Source organism: Ammospiza nelsoni, chromosome 6 (genome assembly GCF_027579445.1).
Source record: "Ammospiza nelsoni isolate bAmmNel1 chromosome 6, bAmmNel1.pri, whole genome shotgun sequence".
Taxonomy (NCBI): domain Eukaryota; kingdom Metazoa; phylum Chordata; class Aves; order Passeriformes; family Passerellidae; genus Ammospiza; species Ammospiza nelsoni.
The window spans coordinates 18,248,285-18,270,915 of record NC_080638.1 but is presented as its reverse complement, the minus strand read 5'-3'; the positions used below and the strand labels follow the sequence as shown (position 1 = coordinate 18,270,915).

General features: G+C 50.7%; 1 protein-coding gene across 3 annotated transcripts in view; it reads left to right on the top strand.

Annotated features, from left to right (window-relative positions):
* The window catches only part of LSP1 (lymphocyte specific protein 1), a 48,379-nt gene that overhangs the window by 12,701 nt on the left and 13,047 nt on the right, over positions 1–22,631 (top strand). For all 3 annotated transcript variants that reach the window (XM_059474208.1, XM_059474209.1, XM_059474210.1), the window contains exons 2-7: positions 11,760–11,912; positions 14,032–14,121; positions 17,663–17,846; positions 18,795–18,926; positions 22,013–22,056; positions 22,228–22,309. In XM_059474208.1, coding sequence (XP_059330191.1) covers positions 11,760–11,912; positions 14,032–14,121; positions 17,663–17,846; positions 18,795–18,926; positions 22,013–22,056; positions 22,228–22,309 — 685 coding nt within the window. The remainder of the gene's footprint in view (positions 1–11,759; positions 11,913–14,031; positions 14,122–17,662; positions 17,847–18,794; positions 18,927–22,012; positions 22,057–22,227; positions 22,310–22,631) is intronic.

Here is a 22,631-nt window from a genome sequence, read left to right as displayed (position 1 = left end):
GCCTCTTGGCTCCCTTGTGCTCACTGTGAGCGCTGGTCTCCAGCTGGGAGGTGGAGGATGTCACGGTGGGTGTATTTCACCTGGCATGTTCCAGTCAGTTTGGGATCTCCTCGACTGGCAATGCAGCCTCTGAACCTCATCTCTCAATAAGTTTCTTGCCTTGGAAGGTAAATGGGCACCTATGGCCCATCCAGTCCTGGCCACTCCTGCCCTTCTGGACCCAGGGAAGTTGGCAGGGAAGCTCCCACTGGTTGCACAGGCCCCTGGGGTGGAAAATGGGCAGGAGAAGCTGACTCCTCTCGGTTCATCCTTTGTTTGGCCTGTTGGACCCATTCCCTGGTCTCAGCCCAGGGGGATGGGATCTGAGTTACACATCCCTGTTCCAGAGCAGGGCTTTGTCAGCAGCTTGCGAGGGATAGGGAAACCTCTGGGGTGTGCAAAGGCAGGGATGAGCTCAGATTTGGGGCCAGCTGGTACTGAGGAGGGCCAGGGAAATGAACTGGGGTGGGGATTGCCTGCTTACAGCTGGGTAGCAATTTATTTTGCAGGGTGACAGATGGGGGGGAGCAAGGGGAAGCACATGTGTTTCATTCAGAGAAAAGGGGTGTCCAGAGGACTGTTCACAGCACAGCCTAAACCAGGGGTGTTTTCCATCCTGAGTGACGTTTCCAAGTTCCTCCTGCTTTGGATAAGGGACTTTTGGTGTCCCAGAGACTCACAGGGACTTTTTTACAAGGCGACATGTTTCCTGAGTAGGGTTATTACACTTAATTGATTGAGGTTTAGCTCTGTGGCTGTGTTTCCCAGTCCTGCTTACAGATGAGGCGTGGAGTGGGTTGTGAGGGATTTCCATGGTTTGCACACAAAAAGCCTCACTTATGCTCACAGGATTCAGCAGTGGAGCAGGCAGAGCCTGCTCCATACACACCATAGCCCATTTTGCAGCTGTATTTTTCTCCTGGAGCAGTTTCTCTTGGAGTTCCAGAGATCAGCTGTGGGGCTGGCTCTGCAAGTCCTGCCCGCTTGGATGCAGGAAGGAAGGAGCTCCTTTAGTGAATGGCTGGAGGCTCCTGCCTTGAAGATATGTTGCTGTCAAGATTGCTGTGCTCTGCTTTTTTCTGTCCCAAGGTGACTGCAGCAGAGTGGTTACACTGTGTAGTGCTGGGCTTCTCTGGGCTGTCCGAGTGCTTTGGAGAGCTGGAGCACACAGTGAGAACAGCAACTCAGAGCCATAGCCACGAGCCCTAGGGAGATCACTGTGGTGTCAGGATTTACCTGGCTGCTCCTGCTGCAGGGCAACAGCAGGGATAACCAAGGAATTACCTTCTCTGAGCATTGCTCAGCTACAGGAGCTGCTGGCCAGCTGCCCAACAGCTGGGTTAAGGGTTCCTGAGCTGAAACCAGTGTAAGTCTTGTGGATTTGGAGTTGAAGTGCTGAGTCCCAATGCTTTAAGCATCCTTCCTTGTGCTTGATACAAAACCCCAGCATTTCAGACAAAGGGGCCCATGGGTGAAGCATCACCTGCATATCAGTCCCAGGAGTCAGATTTGCAATAAATGGCTTTTCCACTGACTGCTGACAGGCTTAATGCACGTGGTGCTCTGGCGTGGTTTGGTGTGCTTGGGATCCCTAGGGCACGTTGGAGACACCTGGAGGCTGAAGCACTGAGCCAGGGCTCAAGGAAACATCTTTCACCTTCCAGCCAGGAGGTGGGCTGGAAAAATGAGCCCTCCTTCTTCCTCAGTGGCTTTGCAGAAGGTGCAGGCAGGGACGTTCCATTGACATCTGAAAAGCTGGAGGCTGAAAAAGGCCCAGGGTGAGGCCTTGCAACTGCAGAGCACGAGTGGCTCAGTAATTGCCTGGGAAACGTATGAGAAGAATGGGCAATTGCAGGGCTATCTACCTTCCCTGTTTGGCCCTTGTGCCCAGGCACTCCCCTTGTCCAGCATAGTTTCTCTATCAGGACATCACTGGGGAAATATTTCTCCCTTTGTAGCACGCTTACAGCAATGATCCCTCACACGCCCACAAGGCTTTGTGTTTTTTTAAAGTCCTCTCCAAACATGAGCCACTTTATCTTGTTATCACGATCTCTTTCTCCTTATCCTTTTAATGAATTCCTATAAATAAGATAGGGATCCAGCACCTGTCATGTCGATTCATTCAGTTCATTATCTGCTCCTGCTGGAATTTTACTCTCCCTCTATTTATCGAGCCTGAAGTGTTTCACAAAAGAATATGGCTGTTTAATTAACCTACAAATCATTCTCTCTGTGAAGCAGCTGTGCTGCTCCTTGGAACTGGATTATTGGGCCTTGTGGTTGACACTGCTCCCATGGGTGCTGTGGTGGCTTGCTCCAGTGGTGTCCCCATCTCTGGGCTCTGGGTGCCTGGCTGGGATGTGCTGCCCTGGGATGCAGTGTGTGGGCACATGGATGTGAGCTGGGAGCACTGATGCTCTTGTCTCTTTAATCTTTGAACCTTTCTCTCAGAGTATAATTGCCAGGGCAGGGAGGTGGCAGCTTGTGGCTGAATCTGGGGTGCCATTAGGAAGCGAGCTGTGATTTGTTCTTGGGGAAAAGGGACAGTGTTCTTACATGCTACAGCCCCCCTTTGCTTCCCAGCACAACCTGGCCAGCACAGGGGCTCCAGAGCATGGCTGCTCCAGAGCAACAAATAAACCAGTGTCTCTAATTGTATGTCTTTGCAATGCCATGGAGCTTGAAGTACAAATAATTCTGTGGGAAAAGGGAGGCGAATCTTGAGGATGAAAAAGCTCAGGGGAAGAAAACAAGTCAGAAAATTTGATCGTGGGATAGAGCTAATTATTTACTCTGTAGGATGGGATTTTTGCTTTGTTATCTTCTGTGGAGTCATTAATATGGGAAGCCAGAATGTGAGATCTGAAATGAATCTTGCACAGTGCTGTGTTTTGGCCTGCTGTATGTGATGAGTGCCTCCTCCAGCACTCATGTCCTGACACCCGTGAGGTGCTGCAGGGCCCCTTCTTTCTCCCTACAACACATTACTGCATTTCCAAGCAATGCTCTTGGTGATGCATAGAGTTCCTCAGCACTATGGTAGCTTTAAAATTCCCTGAACTTGGATTTTGGTGCGTGTCATGAGTGTGATATTTAGTTTGATCAGGATATGGGGGCTCTGCCCAGCTCTGCAGGATGCTTTCCTCTCTGCCTGCATTTGACGTTTCCCAAAGCTTGCCAGGATGTGTCTCAGCAGGGAAGATGCTACTCCAGTATTTTTGTCTTGACCTCCTGAGTGCTGAGCTGGGAACAAGGAGCTGGAAGCACTTGGGAGGGCTGGATGGCTCTTTGAAGGGGAAGAACATTTTTTGAGGGGTGGGGGAGTGTGTGGTCGATGCCAGGACATGGTCTGGGCACAGTTTGTTGCCTGGGAGATAGCTCCTGCCTCCAGGGGCTACTGCAGCACCACTTTGCTTTGGCTCCCTGGCTCCCCGAGAGGTGTAGGGAACAAGGAATTCTTGCTGTGGAGAAGTGGGGCAGCTCTTTAGGGGAAGATGAGGAAACTGAAACATGTAGGAACGAGCCATTAGAGAAATTGTGTGGGAAGAGGAGGGAGGGATACCTGCATGGGGACACCAGGGGACACAGGGCCTTCATCAGTGTGATTTAAGCTTTGCCATGCTGCCTCAGTGTGTCATGAGGAACCCGTGGTGCTTCCCTTCTTGAGTATTCCCTATTTTGGTGTTTTTATTAGTGGCATTCATTTTTTTATCCCTCTGTGCCACATTGGCATGGCCAGGGCAGAACAGATGGGCACCTTGGTGGACCCCACAAATGGAGGGCAGATGGAAAGGGAGACATGAGCAGAGGCTGCTGGCAGGGAGGAGCATCCAGGAGAGCCCTTTGGGCCTGACTGATGGCATGCCTGGGGGATTTCCACATCCCAGGGTGCCTTCTGTGGTGCCAGCTGCTTCCAGGGTGATGCCACCATATTCTGCATCCAGGAGGAGCGTGGGGGTTTGCAGCCCAGCTGAGCTGTGGGGCAGGGTAAGGGCTAAGCCAGTGTGTGGTGGGTTGGTCCCTCCCTGGGTGCCTTGTGGAGTGCCCACCCTCAGCTTTCACCCCAAGGATAACAGCTCATCCTTTCTCTCTGGTTGAAGCAGCTCATCTGTCCCCTCTGAGCACTCTGTGGATCCATTCCCAGATTTTTTCCAGCCCTGGGGTTTGTTTTGTCAGAACTCCGTCTACCATTGACCTTTCCCAGAAACCAGTGCATGGGTTTTGTTTGCTTTAGCGTGGCCTGACCCAGATTTTTACCTGCTCTCAAGTAATTGGATGTTCAGGGCCTGAACTTTGAGCCCATGGAAATTTTGGGAAGCTGTAGTGAGCCTTTGAGCCCATCAGGGCTGCAACCACAGGTCATTGGCATCCTCTGATGGTGTGGAGAAGGACCACCATGTGTATCTGAGCATGGCTCAGCTAGAAGGGGCACTGGTTGGAGAAGCTGAGGCCTGAGACACCAGCTGGGATGGTATCTAGAAACTAATTTTCAGCTTCCAGATTTTTTTTATTTCTCCTTCTCCCTCCATTTCTAACTCTTCCGATGGAGCATCAAATAGCATCAGCACCATCCCTCAGCTCTGTGGTGGGCAAAGGGCAACTGGGGCTGCCAAGTGCCTCAGCAAGAAGCTGGGGTGCCATGCCCTCAAACACAGGATTTTGGGATCAGTATTTTGGGGCAAAGACTCTTTTCCTCATGAAGATGCTGCCCTAGCACAGCAGGGAGCGAGGGCTTGCTGCTGCTCTGGTTCCTGCTGCAGCACAGCTCTCAGTGATGGCCATAGAGGAGGAGATCTCAGCTGTCCCAGGGATGGAGCAGCAGCGTTCTCACGGCCTCCTGTCCCTGCCCAGACAGCAAACTGCCTCCTGCTGCTGGGGACAGTGGGGACGGACAGGCACCCCGGGGCTGCCAAGGGAGGGCTCAGCCAGCTGTGCTGTAAAACACCACGCTGAATCAAATCCTGCTCTTAATCCCGGCTCGAAGCAGCAGGGATAAGGCAATTGCTCACCTTTCTAGGCTCAGACTTGTTCTCCAGCAGGAGTGTGTCAAGAAGGATGCTGGCTGACTGTGGCCGAGGCAGGGAGGCTGTGGAGTCTTGCTTCCCTCTTAAGGAGGAGAAAGATAAAATACAAAAGCTGGGTAAGGCAGTCTGCATCTCTTTGGCAAGTCTATTTTCTCCTCTGACATGCTTCTCCCTTGCAAAAACAGAGGCCAGACTTCCTGCCCTGTAGAAAAAACCCTCAAATTCCTTGAACCTTTGGGCTGAGATGGAGAGACCGTGAAAAAGGGCCGTGGTTCGAGGTCGTACCCAGCACTGATTTCTCACACCTACTGAATGCAGTGGAGGGCTGGGAGGGCTCAGGCTCCAGCCCTTTCCTCCCCCTGCCAAATTCCTGGCCGGTGATGCTGATACCCGACTGCACCAGCCTATCTGTGTGCTAAGGACCCGCGGTCCTGAGGGTGCAGTTCATCACCTTGGAGCTGATTCGTTTGGGTTCTGTCTGCCGTGATTAAAATCAATAATAATAAAAAGAAACAGTTGTTCCCCCTGGTTGCCTGGTGCCTCTGTGAGGGGTTGTGCATCACCTATGGTGTCTGGGAGCATGGAGCATTCCATGCACCCTGTTGGAGCCACAGTCCTGGGAGCGGCAGGAGGGGACAGAGGACACTCATGATGAAGGACCAGCCCTGCTTTCATCCCTCCTCCAGGGTCTGCTCCTGCCATTTGCCACCAGCTTTCTCAAGTGTGTCTTGTTTTGCTGGTGGAAGCAGTAAATTACCATCCTGGGGCTTTCCCTGCCTGTCATGCCACAGTGACACGTCAATCTTTGCAGGGGATTTAATGAAGGCTAAACTAGGCAGAGTTTTATATGTGGCACATGTATGTGTGGCTGTCCATCTGCACATCCTTCTCAGGGCAAAAAAGGGATGTGCTTGGGCAGAGGAAATCCAAGATCTGTTTGAAAAAAGAAGAGTTGCTTTTATTTTTAAGAGGGAGATAGGACTCTGTGATGCTAAATGTGGTTTTCCGATGCTAAATGTGGTTTTCCTTCTATTTCTGCTTGATGAAAGTTTGGGATGTATCATGTTCTGTTCAGATGCCTTGGTGTGTCCTTATCACCCCATACGTGCTGCCTCTCCACAGCCCCAGAGTTCTAGCAGGAGGTGGAGATGGGCTCTCTGGCCACTCCTGGGTGTGAAGCAGCTCCATCCTGCTGTTCAGATCCTGGAGGTGACCTGTGATTTATAGGAGAAATGGGGAGACGTGGCCAAGACTGCACAGCTACGTGTGGGGTGGGGAAGCTTGGTATGAGAACAAGACTGAGGGTGAAGCACATGGATGCATTTTTTCCTCTCCCCCTGCCCCCCTTCTTGTTCAAACTCTGTAGCCTGGGCTCTGAACGGAGCAATGCAGCTGAGGAATTACATGAATGTATGGGAGGGAGAGGCTTGTGGAGTATCTCTGGCTGCCTTTGACTGACACGCTGCTGTTTCAGAGCTAGAATAACTCTCCCGAGGCGAGGCTGAAATAAATTTCAGGATGTGACATAATAATCCTTGATTTTATTTCTTTTCTCAGTCTCCCTGTATTGTACTGCTATCTTCACGCTGTTCCTTATTCAGAGGGATGATGACCCAGCTGTAATCTTTGCTGTCCAGCCACGTTACTCCTAAGGCATGGAAACCCATGACTTCTGTGGTGGCCTGACACCAGTGGTCCTGAGTGACATGAGTGGAGGCTTTATCTGTATTTCAGCATACTTGACTCAGTCACACAGAGCCATTATATGCCACTAATAAGTGATTAATTTGTTGGCAGAAGGTCAAGTGGGTGAGAGAGTTGTAGCCTTCAGAGGGTGTCCTCTTCCCTTTCGCGTGACAGGGTGAGCTGCACGTCTCCTGCCAGCAGTCAGGGCCCTTTCTAAATGTGTGATAAATGCAATATGAAATAAAGCCTGGCAGCTCTGCCCAGCAGCAGATGAACTTGCTGATGCTCCTAGGCCATGTTCTGCAATGATGTGTTATCTGGCACTGTGACAGGGCAGTGCAGGCTGCATGGAAGGGGAAGGTCCCTTGCATTGGTTCTGGCATGTCCCTTTCCCGAAGCTCAGCAGAGAGGAGATGGGATGGCCGCCCTTCCCAGTTCTCCTCTAATTCATGCAGCTCCCAGGGGATATTTCCAGCTGTGCTGGACACTGGGTTTTTCACAGGGGATGGGGTAATGTATCTTCTGGGGTTGTACCTGGCTTCTCCTACATCCTGTTCCCCAAACCTCTTTCCTCTTGTGCCCTGGCTTTGTGGGGGAACCTACCCAACAGAGGTGGCAACCAAAGCTAACACACTCCTGGCCTGGTACCCTGGTGAGCTCAGGAGACAGGAATGTCCAGTGGGTTGGTAGAGGGTTCCTGATTTTTCTGGCGCAGCTCTGCAAAGCCCAAAGCCTCTGGGAGGCATTTGATTTTCCTTTCTGGAATTAGCTTTAGTGCTGAAGGTTGGGTTTGGGCCAGCAAAGCTTCCTTTGAGCCGTCAACCATGCAAAAGACTCCTCGAGTCTGCAGAGTTTCCCTTAAACACAGCTCATCTGCTGCCAGAAATTTCCCTTGCCTGAATATTAAAATCTCCTCAAGTGCTGGTGAGGAATTGCCCAAAGGAAACGTGACCTTCCCAGCCATGCTGGCTTGTCTGGAGCGGGCGTTTGTGGCCCTGTGGAGCAGGGCAGCCACAGTGTGGGTGCCTGTGCTGCAGGAAGGGGTGTTCTGTGGTGCAAACAGAAATAAAGCCCCTCCCGTGGCTGGGGGTCCGGAGGGAGGTGAGGTCAGGAGCTGGATGTGAAACAGGCAGCAGGGTCAGAGCAGAAATCTGAGCATCCCAAATGCTTGGAGGGCAGTGTCTCTGTGGGCACAGCTGAACCAAGGTGCTTTCAGCTCATCCTCACACCTGCAGGATGTCCTCAGGAAGAGAGGAGCCCATTGCACAAAGCGTGTTTGGCTCAACCAAGATGTCCAAAAGCTGTTGGCAGAGATGTAGGGATTGTGTAAGAGAAATGACCCAGCCCTGTGATGAGCTCTTGCTGGAGCAAATCTTGCCACAGCTCTGGGCTGCTGGGGCCACTGAGGTCTCTCTGCCTTTTCTCCTCCCTTCTCCAGTCACACTGAAGTCTGTTTAAGGGGATGAATTTCCTTCACATTGCATGAAAATCCCTCTATGGAGGGATTTTAGAAAGGCAGATGTCTGGATTCAGGACTGTAGCATGCTGTAGCTCATCTTGCAGCTCCTCAAGCTTCAAGTCTTGCTTTCCATTTCCCCATCCTGTGATGGGTGAAATGAAATTGAGAACTCTTGGTCCCACTGGCAGCTATGAGTCTGCTTCTTCCCCAAACCTCCCCAGCCTGGGACCAACCTGGGGCAGTGCTGACTGGAGGTGAAGATCCGTGGGATCAGCCTGATCCTGAAGCATTGGGTAATTATTTCTAGGATTGGGAAAGACGGTTGTGAAATACCACTGTGGGCTGAGCACGCTGAGTTACTGAATGTGGTTGTGAACAATTAGAGCAAATGGGAGACCATGGCCCCGTTTTAGTAAATGGAACCATTTGGAAATTAAATCTTTCCACCTTTTTGCTTCGAAAGGCAATTTAACAGCTGACCCCCGGCTCACACTTGTGCTTGTCCAAATTGAAATGGCACATTTTGTCTGGGGTCCAACAAACCCCTGTAGCTGACCCAAACACAAGGACTTTGGCAAGGCTTAGTTTCTCATTCGCTTGTGTTTTTTTGCTTCATTTTGTTTTGTTTGTTTTTCACTAAAGACAAATATTTGTGCTGCTCGGTCAGTCCAAAAGTAATCATCCTTTTTCCTCTGCTTGTCAGTATGATTACTGAACCCCAACACATCACTTATTAAACCTCCCTCCCCTACCAGCCTGTTTGAGCATGACAGAGAGCTCAGAATCTGAAAATAAATTCAGTTTAGGTGTTTGCTGGAGTGTGCTGGTATCTTTGAATCCGTGGGGGCTTTATCTGCAGCCCTTTTTGCTGAGCAGAGGGATGATGTTCCCAGCATCACAGCCCCCCCAGGATGCTCAGAGTGTCTGAGGCACATCCCAGCACAGCAGCGGGCAGCCTGGAAGCTGGGATTGCTCTGTGGCAAAGCTGGATTGCTCTGTGGCAAGGGGAGCTGGGAAAGTTATTTCTCTGCTTTTGCAGAAAAATCCTTCTCCCCAGAACGGTCGCCCCCGGCTCTGTCCTCAGCGTGCTCGGAGGGAAGGATGCAGGGACAGAATAGCGAGCCGGTGAGGTCATGGGGAGAGAGTTAGTCACATCCAACTGGGAAAGGGAGAGGGCTGCCAACCAGTGTTGCTCTCACACTGTGCAAAGCTCATGTGGTTCAGAAGGGATCCCCCCTCCTCCAGAGCACCCTGGCCAAGCTGGGGGTGTTGGTGGAGCACCACCTCTGAAGCAGTTTCCCAAGGAACTGGAGGAAGGAGTGAAAGATTTTAATCAAAATCTCACTTTTTCTGGCATGAACGTGGACTTTGCTTCTCGTAACTGGGGCGGTACGGGCCAGAGGGGGTTAAGAGCCTTTCCAAATTGGAGACTATCTGGAGCTGTCGCACAAGGGAGGGGGATCATGGCAGAGTTTAATGAATGACTTCATTTATATATTAAAAAAAAAAAAAACCAACAACAACATGGTGGCTTCCTGCCAGGTCCACAGACAAGGGTTTCTATGGGAACCTGAGGAAAAATAATAAATAGGAGTGTGGGATGAGTAGGGAAGGGAGGAGGGGAGCTCAGGCTCGGGTCTGGGTCTGCTTTGTTCCTCATGGAGACCAAGGTGGCAAGGGGCAATGATGGGGTAAAAAGGGAAAGAGCTGAATTTGGTGCTTGCAGAAAGACCCCACCCAAAATAAGGCAGGCGTAACTACACTGCAGTGGAGCATTCTCTTGGGCTAGTCCTGGGGTCTGCTTTGTTCCCTGCTCCTCTGTGGGCACAGCAGTCATGGGCAGCCTTTCTTCACTGGGCTCACAGCCTGGCTTTGCTGCCTTGGGGCAGGTGGGAGTTTGGGAGGGCAGTGATTTGGAGTCATCTCCAGCTTCCTGACAGGCTGGTGGTGGGACCACTGTGCAAAGGGATGCTACTGGGGCTAAGCTCAACAGTCCTGCTCGCACTGCAGAGTAAAATAGGCTCTGAGTGAATCTTCCCTGGAAAGGCTAACAAGGTTCACAGTGTAATTAGAAAGGCTATGTTTTTCATCAATTAATCCCAATGGGCTTTTTTCACCCCCTCCATTGCTGGGATAGGGAGGTATCTGCCCTGAAGTTTAAAAGAAAACAGCTTTTTGGTGAGACCCATGGTGAAGTGAGGCCCTCTCACGTGCTTCAGAGTCCAGACTGAGGGCAAAGCTGGGCAAGCTGCAGAGTGGCACTCCTGGGGCCAGCTGAAACCTATCCCTCATTCGCCCAATCTGGGCTGAAACACGTCTCAACTAAGGCATTTCTCTTTGGATTTTTTCCTCATTTTCCCTTCCACGGGCTCTTTGTTCCAGTGTGAGTAATGTTGCACTGTATCTCCCATTGAGCAGGTTCATCCTAAGAGGACTGTGGTCCTCAGGATATTTCTGGGGTAAGGAAGTGCAGGTTGGTCTGGGTCCTGCTGCTGGTGGGAGATTGACTTCCCAGCTCCCATGTGTGTGCCTTCCTCAAAGACATTTCTGTAAACAGGCTTGAAAATGCTGGGGGAAACAGCTGTTGTGTCTGCTTTGGACCTGGCTGAGCCAGGCCTGAGTGGGGTGAGGAGGCATCTGCCCCAGCATCTGTGTGCCACAGTCAGACCTGCCCAGCTCCAGCTGCCATCACAGGCCCTTTGGGTGACTGGTGCCACCTCATGGCGTGTCCCTTTCTGCCTGAATCTCAGTTGGTGCTGCCAGTGGAGCAGAAGCCAATCCCACGTGGGGAGCGCCTGGACTGGCGTTATCACCAGAGAAGGAATGTGGCATCCGCCTTATCACTTCCTTGGGGATGCAGGAGGCTGCTCTGTTGACAGAGGCATTATTGTGCAGCAGTTGAGATGTCTGGGAGATGCCAGGGCAGGTTTTTCTTCTCCACAGGGCTGGCAGGAAGCCAGGCAGGGCAGAGCAGGGCAGGACATAGGTGCTGCCATCCGCTGCTGTTTCCGTGGCTCCTGGTCAGGCAGGAGCAGCTCAACTGCCTAAGGAAACTCATCCCCAGGGTACAGATCTTGCCTTCTGTGGGCCAAAGCTTGAGATGAAGGTGTTGGCTATCTTGCAGCACTACAGGACCCTTTACAAACCCTTCAGACACCTTGCAGCATTGCAGGACCATTTACAAACCCTTCCAAAGGTGGGGTGCAAAGCTGTTTTTGCGGGAAATGATGCTTTCCAGTGGGCTTCATCCCACAGGCAGGTGGGAGGAGGAAATGTACCACATCTTCCTTCTGGAGACTTGCAGGCTCTCCTGTGTCTGTCCCAGTGCCTGTGTCCCACCTTGTTCTTGCCCATCAGTCAGTCCCACTGTGGAGCTGTGCTGATGGAGGTGAGGATGCCACTTGAAGAATCACTGCTCGTGGTGGGAGTGCTCCTCTGCAGAAGGCTCCTGCTTGCTGGGGGGACCCCAGGAACCTCAGAGGGTTGTTACCAGGTTTCACAGGACTGCCTGATGGCATTAACGATGGGTTTTCCCTCTGGCCTGGCAGGCTGACAGCACAGTGGAGCGTGGAAGATGAGGAGGAGGCGGCGAGGGAGCGGCGGCGGCGGGAGCGGGAGAAGCAGCTGCGGTCCCAGGCAGAGGAGGGCCTGAACGGCACCGGGCCCTGCTCGGAGAGTGCTGCTCTGGCACAGCAAAACCAGTAAGAAATACCCCTGGATAAATCCCTCAGCAACACTCCTTTTCCCTGCAGCAAACCCCTCCTGCAGCACCAAGTGTGTGTCCCTGGTGTTTGGGGAAGATGGGGCAGTGCTCTCACAGGTTTGGGCTGGATTTAGCGCACACTAGCAAATAGTGTGCTTTCTTTTTAGGGCAGAAAACCTCACAAGTCCTGCTTTGATTGTTTTCTTGGCTGGAGGCTGGGGGTTTTACTGCCCTGAGAGTTTACACTGGGACAGCTTGGGGCAGGCTGGGCTTGGGGCACAGGGAGTCCGCACTGCCAGTGATTTCAGTGCTTGGTTAAATTTCAACTTGGGAGTCATCCTACACTAAAAGTAATGGAGTTTCCTGATACGTGCAAAGACAGACGTGGCTGAGGATGTGATACACAATGCCAGGCAGATCACAGTGCAAGCAATCACCTATCCTGGCTAAGCTTCCCATTCCTCCCTCAGAGGATGCTGCCCTGGCACTGAGAAGCATGAAGCAGCACCTGAGCTGGTGCCGTTCACAGCTCCAAGGATTAAAATTAACTTTGTGCTTTAATGGGGCAAGTCCTAGGTGGAAATAGCTCAGGAGGCTTTTATGGAGAGGCTGAGCTCTCTGCTGTCAAAGAGGAAACACCTGGAGAAGGGATAGGATGACATCCCCAGCATCCCACAGCACATCCTGCTGCAGCCTCCCCACGTCCATGGTTCAGCAGTCCAGATGCTGTGCAGCACTGGGGCTAGCACAAAAACTAGTCTGCACTCTGAATTGCCAAATTCTTGTCTCAAGTCCTCAGTCTTACCACTGCTTATGTGTTCAACTTATTTCTAAATTGAACACAATGGAAAAGTGGTGGCAGGATTTGGAGTTACAGTCACTGACAAGCAGCATCTTCATTTTACTGGGGAAAAAAGCAAAAGTTATTTATGAAAACTTATTTTTTTTCCCATTAAAAGATCTTTTTCTTCCCAAGATACTTCCAAAATTATTCAGGACTTTTTTTTTTTTTTATAACATAAAAGCATTGCAAAACACCTTCACAATCTTTTGTGGAAATACACACAGTTCTGCAGACAAAGCTGCTGCAGTTCTGTTCTAAAAGCAAAGAGAAGGTCTGGAAAGTAATAATAGTCATTAGCTTTTCCAAACCCCCCCTTCACGTGGGGGCTAGGAAATAATTTGAAAAGGTCTTTAAAGCAGCAGATGAGATCTCTGGTCTCTGTTTGCTGGTTGGTGCTGTGAGCAGCCTCAGGCCCAGAGCAGTGTGCAGTAACCCAGCCTGCAGGCTCCAGTCCTGTTGGCATGGGCACAGCACCATTGCCATTACCCAAATTCAATTGAGTGCTTAAGAGGACAATGACAAGAACTCTTCAAATGAAGGGTTTTGCTCCCTGCTCCATGATGCCAAAGCTTGCTGGGCCAGGCTCAACCACAGGGATGTTTCTCCTCCTCTGGCCATTCCCTGGTTTTGTTTACAGCTGCTGACAGCCACCTGGGTTTGCTCATGCAGCCAGGGTCAGCCCTGGCTATTAATCTTCTGAAAAGGTTCATTCTCTCTTGTGTAAATCCTGCCCCCTCCTTCCTGTAACTCTTCCCACGCTGGAACTCCTATCCATGTCACTCCCCTTAGCTCAAACCCACCCTTGCATTTCCTTGCTCCAAAGGGACAGAGTGAACCTCCTGCTCTCCCTTACTCCCACTAAAGAAAGCCAGAGATAGGAGAACAGAGGGTTTGCAGGAAAAAGAATGGTTTTGGGAGCCAGAGGGATGGACATCAGCTGAAGTGATGATGATGGGGCTGTGCTGGCTTTGTGCTTCTCCTGGGGCTGGGTTTGTAGAGGGACATGGGGAAGCAGCCAGTTTTCTGACAGCATTCAGCCAGTCTCCCTTGCTCCCTGGGAGCTTTTCTGTCAGCCTGAGCACACACTTGTGGCCAGGGCCACAGATGCTGGGATGGTTTTGCCATGGCTATCTTCAACCGTGCAGCTCACCCAGAGATGAATGAATGGAATAACTGAAAGGAGAAGGACTGTGTCGGGCTGTGGCTCTTCCAGGCCTGGTTTAGGCCTTTTTGCATGCCTCTCATGCCAATTTTCCTTCTTGCTGTGTTTCAGCTATGACTTTAAGCCATCTGGGACTTCGGAGCTGGAAGAAGACGAGGGGTTCAGTGACTGGTCCCAGAAGCTGGAGCAGCGCAAGCAGAGGTGGGTGGCACACAGATGCACCAAGGGGAGGGTGTCCCCAGCTATAGGACTGTCCCTGAGGAGGGGTGACCAGCCCCAGGTCAGGTCCAGCACGTGTAAGAATGAGGCCAGAGTGTGGAGCACCAGCAGGACAGAGCAGGCCCCACAGCACTGGGACAGATGCTCTCTGCCTGCCTTTGGGCTGCCGGGGGGAATGGCTCAGGGACGGCCCTGGGATCTGGGGGTGTTTGGATTGAGCTTTGTGCTCCAAGCAGTGGCAGCCTGCCAGGACTCCTGGGTTTGGAGGAGTGACAACAGCAGATTTAAGCCACCTGAGCTGCTGCAGGGGCTGAAATGGTCTCTAACATAATCCAGGCCAGCCTAGAGAGCTGTTCTAAGTTATTGCTGCTTCCTGGCTCATGTCAGCATAGTGGGTGTTATGGCCCCAGCCCACCTTGTGCCTTACTCCTCTTTGAGCAGGGAAAAACAGGCAGCAAAGAGCCCTCCCATCACTCCTCCCTTACAGAACTAGACCAGACTCCTGCCTTAACCACTTCCCTTGGACCCTGCCTACCTGCACATGAACTCTGTGACTCAGCTCTCTTGGCAGCTTGATTTTGTTGGGAATTTTTGACACAGCCTCTTTTTTACCCTGAGGAATTCTTTGCACAGAGAGGTGGCGGATGCCCCTTCCCTGGAAACATTCAAGTCAGGTTGGATTGGGCTCTGAGAAACCTGATCTGATTGAAAAGGTTCCTGCTCATTTCAGAGGGATTGGACTGGATGACCTTTAAAGGTCCTTTCCAACCCAAACTATTTTGTGACTGAAAAAATGCTTAAGATTAATATTTACTGCCGAATAAATAAAAACGAGCTCAGAGTTTTGTTACTTTTCTCCAAATGCTGTGGCTAAACCACATTGCAAACTGTACCTTTGCAGCCCTGACCCCACAAGCACTTCTCAAGCACCTCCAAGGCCCAGCACAATGTAGTTATAACATCTGTGGGAGCAATTAGAAATCATCTGCTTTTTTTGTTTGCTGCCTCTTTTTCCAGCTCCCCTTGCAAAGAGCTTTTCTGGAAAGAAAGGCTACTGCTTTTCCCTCCTTGGCCTTCAAAAGGGAATTAGTTGGAATTAATATTATCCTCCCCAGGTGTTTCTTGTTGTGGTTTGATGTGTTTGTCCTGTAGCTGAGCAGGGGAGGTGGTGTTCATGGCAGGTGAAGCCCATCAGGGAGAGGTGGTGCTTTAAAAGCAGGAGCTGTAGGCCCAGGTGGGTTGGGAGAGGCAGCTGGAGGAGCTCAGGCTCTGTGAGCTTTTTGCAAAGGCTGGGCTTGCCCTCTCAGCAGGGACTGTGCCCTGTGAGGTCCTTGCAGCAGCTTTCTCCTTCATCCAAGGGGCAGCCTGGAGTGTGTTGTGACCACAGGTAGGTTGTGTCTCTCCCTGTGCTGGGACAAGCAGTGCTGTGCTTAGGCCTTCCCAACTCTTTTCTCTCCTGTTGAACGGAGATGAAGCAAATCCTGGGTTTTAAGTGGTGGCTGTGAAAGAGTGGATGGAGATAGATGCTCTCTGTTGGATGGCACCAAACCAGGTCCTGCAAGCCCTGAGGGCCTTGATGCTAAGGCACATCTTTTTGGTTCTGGCTTTCCTCTTTGAGGTAGGAGATCCATGCTATCAGCTGTGTGCAAGGGGGTGAAGCTGTGCCAGCTTAGCTACCTCCCCTACAGCATTGCTGTGGTGTGAAAGGCATTCTATAGGCTGCACTGTGCTGGTCTTAATTTTTAACATGAGCTTGCACTTGAGCTGGAGATATTGCTGCCATTCTGGTGGAGAGCTGCAAGCTTCCTGGGCCCTCAGAGCCTGTTTGCTCTTGGTGACAGGATGGTGAGAAACAAGTCAAGTGATCCAGCATATGCATTGTCTTTTTCCCCATGTAGTCAGTGTGGAGAGCTGGATGGTAGCTGAGCTGTGAGCTGCCTTCCCAGCAGCAGAGGGGTGGGTGGAAAGGTCTTGTTGGAACTTGTGTTTGTGTTTTGGTGCTGCCTGTTGAGGGAGGGGCAGTGAGTCAGCCTTGCCCTTTGGCAGCTGCCTGCTAGCCAGCTCTCTAGCCCTGCTCTCTCTAGCCAGGCAATTTTCTAAGAACTGGGTGGGAGGAGAAAGCTCTTTTGGCTGGGGAAAGGAAGATGGCAATAACAGCTTGGTGTGTGGCTGTGAGCCAGTGAGAGTCCTGAGGCTCTGTACTCCAGTGTCCCAGTGCCCAAAGGCAAGGCCTGCTCTGCTCTTGTAAAGCTGATTGCATAAACATGCTCCTGGGTCTCCTCTTGCAGCCTTGGAGACCTGCAGCAATTCTCTTGTACCAAACCCATTGTGGCTTTTAAGCCCCTAAGCCAGGGGGTGACCCCATCTGCTTTGGAACTCCTTTCTTTTGCTGGGAGATGAGATGAGTGATGTGAGTAGGGGTGTCATTTTTTTCCAGTGGGCAAAACTGAGGCCTGGGACCGAGTGTCAGCACAGCATTGCTGGTGAAGCACTGTGCCTTGCCCATGGAGTGATTCCAGGGGAGTGGCTCTGCAGCCTTGCCCTGGAGTTCAGCTCCAGCTTGAGAAGCATGCTCTTGTGGTGTTGGTTGGGCTCTCCTGCAGCAAGAGACTCTGCTAAGGTGAAAGATGAGTTCAGGGCTGCGTTTGGTGCCCTCCTGTATTTGCAGGGTTCCCCAGAGGAGCAAAGGAATGATGCATCTGACTCCATGTTCTCAGAAGGCTAATTTATTATTTTATGATTCTACATTATATTAAAGACTGCTATACTAAATTATACTAAAGAATAGAGAAAGGATACTTACAGAAAGCTAAAGAGAAAATAATGAAAAGTCATGACTCTTTCCAGAGCCCCGACACAGCTTGGCCATTAAGTAAAAACAATTCACATGAAACTAATGAAACAATCACCTGTTGGTAAACAGTGTCCAAACACATTCCAAAGCAGCAAAACACAGGCAAAGCAAATCAGGTAATTGTTTTCTTTTTCTCTGAGGCTTCTCATTTTCCCAGGAGAGAAATCCCGGGGAAGGAGATTTTTCCAGAAAATATGATGGTGACAGTGCATACCCCACTTGGAATTAGTGCTGGGAACCATGGGGGCAGCATCAGATTTGTGTTTGGCTGCAGGATGTGCTGGTGCACCTGGAATTTTAGCTGTAGCCGGGCAGGGAATTGGGCCAGCACCACATCATGGTAACAGTGTCCTCTCTGGCAGGGGTTTGAGCAGAGAGCTCTTCACTGCTTTCCTGTGGCCCTTCATGTTGCTGGTAACATGCAGATCCCTTCAGCTCTGCCACAGCTCTTAGCTGAGCTGACTCTTGGACACTTAAAGTGGAGAGAGTGAGATGTGACTGCTGTTGCATTTGTGTGCCTGGAACTGGCTGTGAGCCCTGGTGTGGAATACCCAGCATGCTGTAGGCTTGGGGAAGTGATAACATTGGATTTCTAGAGGTGTGAGGTACCTCATGGTGTCTGTAGGCTCATAACTGTGCTTTCATTCCTTGATCTCTCCCCATCTGCAGATCTCCAAGGCAGTCCTACCAAGAAGAGGAGAGTGGTGTGAGAGAAGCTCAAGTCAAACTGGAGCAGATCCAGCTGGATCAGGAAAGCCCAGAGGAGAACATGGTTATCAGAGAGGAAGAGAGGCTGTGCCAGGAGGAAGAAGAGGTTCAAGAGCAGGAGGAAGAGGAGCAAGTGGAGCAAGAGGTGGGGTCAGGAGGAGCTGACCTTCTTTCGGGAGAGCTGATGCTGGGGGCTGCTCTCCCATGTCCTGGCTCAGCATTGCTGCTGGAATCTGAGCCCAAGCAGACATTAGATGTGCTTTCATGGCATAACCTGGGGCTAGTGCCACTTTTACCTGTGTGCTGTGCCTTCTTGTGGTCACTGCAGGCAGCCTCTGCCCTTTTGTGAGGGGAGTGTGCTTGCTCTCAGAGTTTGTGGTGGCTTTGCCATGTCCCTGTCATACTGAGGAGGAAAGTGTTATTTCTCCTGTGGCTTTGTGGGCAGTGAGTAGCTTCACAGGAGAACTCAAATCTAAATTATACTGCTTGTTTTTCTCTCCCTAGCCTTTATCACACCTCTGGAATTCTTTGTCTTCATAGACCTCTTAGCCTTGCATTGCTCCCAGCTGAGATGTTTTTGTTCTGACAATTCCTTGTTAAGGGGAGGGAGAGGGAGAGACAAGGCTGGAATTCAAGTGGTGTGCAAGTCAGGGGCCTGAACTTCAAATATCATTTGTCATAAATGGACTTTGACTGCCAAGGTTAGTAAGATGTTTGCATTTGAACTGTTACCCTTTAAAGCCCTTTATTCTAAAGGCAGCTTCTCTCCCTCCTTTTGGCCTCTAAATGAGGAATTAATGTTTTCCCATCTCAGCTGCAGTAAGAGATCTTTATAACTGATGCCAGGACCCCTTTTCATACCATTTGGGAATCTCAGACCTTCAAAATTCCTGATTTCTACCCTCCCTTCCAAATGACATATGAGCTTCTTCCTGAATGCTTCCAAATTAGATAATGCTAACTCAAAGTTTCTGTGCTTTTGTGTTTATTTAGTGTAGAGCAGGAAGCCTGGGAGACAGGGAAAAATCACTGTTGTGGCATAAAAAGCAGTTTGACCAGCTCACTTCCTGGCTTGTTCTTTTTCTGCACTCAGGAAAAGAAGAGAAGGCGAAATGATGGAGAGAAGGAGGAAGCGCCAGAGAAACGCCAGAAGGCCCCAAGCCTTGCCAGCCTGGAGGAGGAGGAGGAGCTGTGCTCTGACCACACTGTAGTGTGCTCCACAAAGGTTTGTGCTCCTGGGCCCCTCTGGATGCGTGGGAACTGTCACAACAAGGACCCAACCAATGATGAGGGAAGATTAGCCAGGGTTTACAGCAGTGTGGGGTGTGAATCCTGTTATCCATCCTTCTACCAGCTGAGACAAACCACCTGAGCCATTTGCCTCATCTTTCATGGCTGTCAGCTTCCTCTGCTCCTGCTTTGCCTGCTTGAGCTGTTGGAGGCTGTAGCATCACTCTAAAAGTGTAAAGCTCATTGAGGGCTCCAGGGAATATTGTGATACTGAGATAGCTGTGCTTTCAACTTGTGTAGTCTTTAACAAAACTCACAAGAACTTGATCTTAATGAAATTTGCCTTCCAAAGGGAAAAAGCCCCAATAACTGAAACAGTGGCTTTTCTGTCTTAATTAAAACAAAATGTATGACTCAAGTTGTTTAAACAAATGGGGATTTCTGATCTCTGAAGCATTGTGTCCTTCCCAATCACATCTGTTTGCATTGGTGCTCTTTGTGACACTCCCATTATTAACACCACCTGAATTGCATCTTATGACTTGTGTTGCATTTACTACAAATCCTTGGTTCTATGTGTGCTTTTGAATACAATAGAGACAGATAAGTGTTTCTGTACTGAATGGGTTTTTCTGCCTTTGTAAGCCCCAACCTTTTTGATTGTAGCAGTGAGGGAGATGGTGAAGAGTCTGTGCAGCCTGTTAATCTGCTATTGGAGCTAGCTTTGCTTTTTTTAAATTTAGCTTTTGTGGTATTTACTCAACATTTCCTGAGTGGGAATGATTGTGTGAGTACTTTCTTTTGCATCAGTAAATAGATGGCAAGATGAAGGTTTCATCCTCTACAGCCATCAGGTTCTTGCTCTTAGTGGAGAATCCATTTTATAGTCAAATTAAGAGGGGAGACAGAGTAGGTGTGGATGCAGGCTGGGTGCTAATGCCAGGTTTGAAAAGAGGTGGGGGTAGCCAAAGCATATTCCTGAAGTGGGGCTGGTGGGAAAACGTGGAAAATGCTTTCAGCAGCTTTTATGTGCTGAACCTTCTGTCTTTACAGCCCCAAAACACACATAGCTTCTTGACCTCAACTTAGCTGCTGGGATTATCCCAGGGAAAGGTTTAGAAATGCAGTCTCTGTTTTGTAGTGGTGATGTCAGAGCTCACCCCCACACTAAGCTGGATGTAAAACTGTTTGGGAAAAATCTGCACTTGGAATCTTTCCAAAGGAAGGCTGATCTTTACACCCCAGCTAGCAGGGCTCTGTGAGCACTGAGTGCTAAGCACACTGGCCACCAGGAAGGTGTTTTGGCACAGGAAGCTCAGCAGAAACCCTGCTTGTAGCAGAAAGGCAAAAGCACCTGCAGTCAGTGCTGTGTGCCCCTGCCAGATGTGGCTGCTGGAGCTGGGGGCACACCTGGGGCAGGCTGGTGGTGGGGTGTCAGGGCTTCAGAGGGCCTGGGGGCTGAAATAGGGGGAATGGAGGCAAGGGGGAAGTCTTGTGCCAATCCTGTTTTGTCACAGGCTGCTAGTGAGCCCTGAGCTTTGAGGCTGGTTGGATGAGCAGCTGTGGTTTCTTCTGGCCTTCAGAAAGTGCTTGGAACCAGGGAAATGCTCAATTCTTGCTGCCAGGAAAGGGCAGGGGTGGGGGCAGGTGGTCTCCAAATAGCACAGTGAAAGTTTGTTCCTCCCTAGACTGTCATACATTGCCACTTAGAGCTCTTTCTAGGCCCCTCTGTGCTTAACCTGGTGCTTGTTCATAACCTTTCAGAAGTGCCTCTGTATGGTTTGCACCTGCACCCCATCTCCCTGGCAGGGTGGGCAGGGCTTTTTCCCATTGACATGTACTTGTGTTTGGGAAGCTGAGGCCAAGATCTACCAGATTCCCCTTTCAGGCTGGTGCTGTGCCCTGTCAGGTACCAGCCTGCCCATCAGTGAGCAAGGTGAATCTCTGAGTCATGGCTCAGAGGCAAGCAGCAGCTCCTGCAGCAGCGCAGAGGAGAGAGCTGGCAGCAGACAGACAGCCTGCCCTGCAGACAGAGCTGCCTTCTGTTGTGCTGCTGTGGGGGACCCTGCAGAGTGGCTCTCCCCAGGTCATCTCTATTAGCCAGGGCTGCGCTGTTTGGTTGTTCTCTAATGGCCTCGTGTTCCAGGGCACAGCTGGTGAATGTGTCCTCTGTGTGACACTGTCTTGTCTTGTGTTTAGCTGAAATTTAGGACCTTAAGATGCATCTTAAAGGATCATTTAGTGTTGTTTTTTATCTGCTAACTTGGTAGGTGATGTTTCCTGTGGCACAGGCAGCAGTTTGGCAGGGGGAGAAGGCTCCTTTTTACTTGGTTACTGCTCCTTGACTCTGTGGGAGCTGATGTTAAGAAAGCCCCCCTTTGGCTTCAAGGTGATTTTTGTCTCTGTATGCTTGTTTTCTGGGGCATGAAAGAGGCACAAGGTTTAGCAACATTTCAGCTTTCCTTTCCTGCAGTGGTTGTGAAGTGTTTGCTTGCCTTCCTGTCTTGGCCAAGGAGCTATTGCACAGGAGCCTCTGGTGCAAAACTCTTTTTCCTCATGGCTTGACATAAAGAGCTGCCTCAAAGGAGGGTCCATGTGCTGATCTGCCCTGTCTGTGTGCTTCTCTGGTGTGGACAAGTTGACCTAACCCATGCCTGTGCTGCTCCCACGCTTGGCTTCTCTTCTGCACATGTGGTCTCTAGTTTTCCCCCTTGTCTTTCTGTACTTGCCATTTCCCTTTTTGTGTCTGGCTAGGAGACCAAAGGTCTGAGAGAGACCTTCTCCTTCACCAGAGGGAGTAGAAGAAATGGTTTTGGTTGGTGTTCCAGCTGTCATTCATTTTACACATGGTTGGTTTGCCCCTGAAATTGGTTGGGATTTTCTTCCCCTGCTTGGAAAGAAGGAAGAAAGAAGAAATGCTCACTGTCTCTGATCTGTAGGGGAGCATGGGGGCTGAGTGAGTCATTTCTAACCAAAATATGGGTGAGAGATGAGGGCCAAGAAATGGTCAGCTAAGGTGACCTGCATCCATCTGAGGTCCCTGGACAGAAGTCATATCTTTGTCTTCTTTGTCCCCTTTAGCTCACGGACAGAACTGAGTCGCTGAACCGCTCGATACAGAAAAGGTAATTCTGGGCTGGCCTCAGGGCAAGGCAGGGCCCTTGCTGCCGAGGGAGATGGTCAGCAGGCCCTGCTCTGGGGAATGGCAGCAGTGACGGGCTGCCTGTGCCTCACCAAGTCCTCCCTTCTGCCTGAGGCACTGGGGGAACACCTTAATCCTCTTCTCTGTTCTGCAGCAACAGCATAAAGAAGAGTCAGCCTCCTCTCCCGGTGTCCAAGATCGATGACAGGCTGGAGCAGTACACACAGGCTATTGAGGTGGGTTGCTGTGCTGTCTGTGCCCCCACCCTCCGAGGAGCCCTCTGTGCTGGTGCTGCTCCCCCACCATGCCTCTCAGCCTTACCATGTGTGAGATGATTGCTAAATTGTCCTCCCTTGGGTGGGAGCACTCCTTGCCCCTGTGTGTCCCTCCACAGCATAAAGTAGGTTTCTTTGGCAAGCTGTCCCGTGCTTGTTTTTTTGTGCTCTCTGCTTAAAGAGTGGGAGTATCTGACAGGAACTAGTAGGACTCTACAAGTCTCCTTTTACACCCCCTTATCTCCAAGGATAAAAATAATCAAGAGGCACACTCTGATGGCAA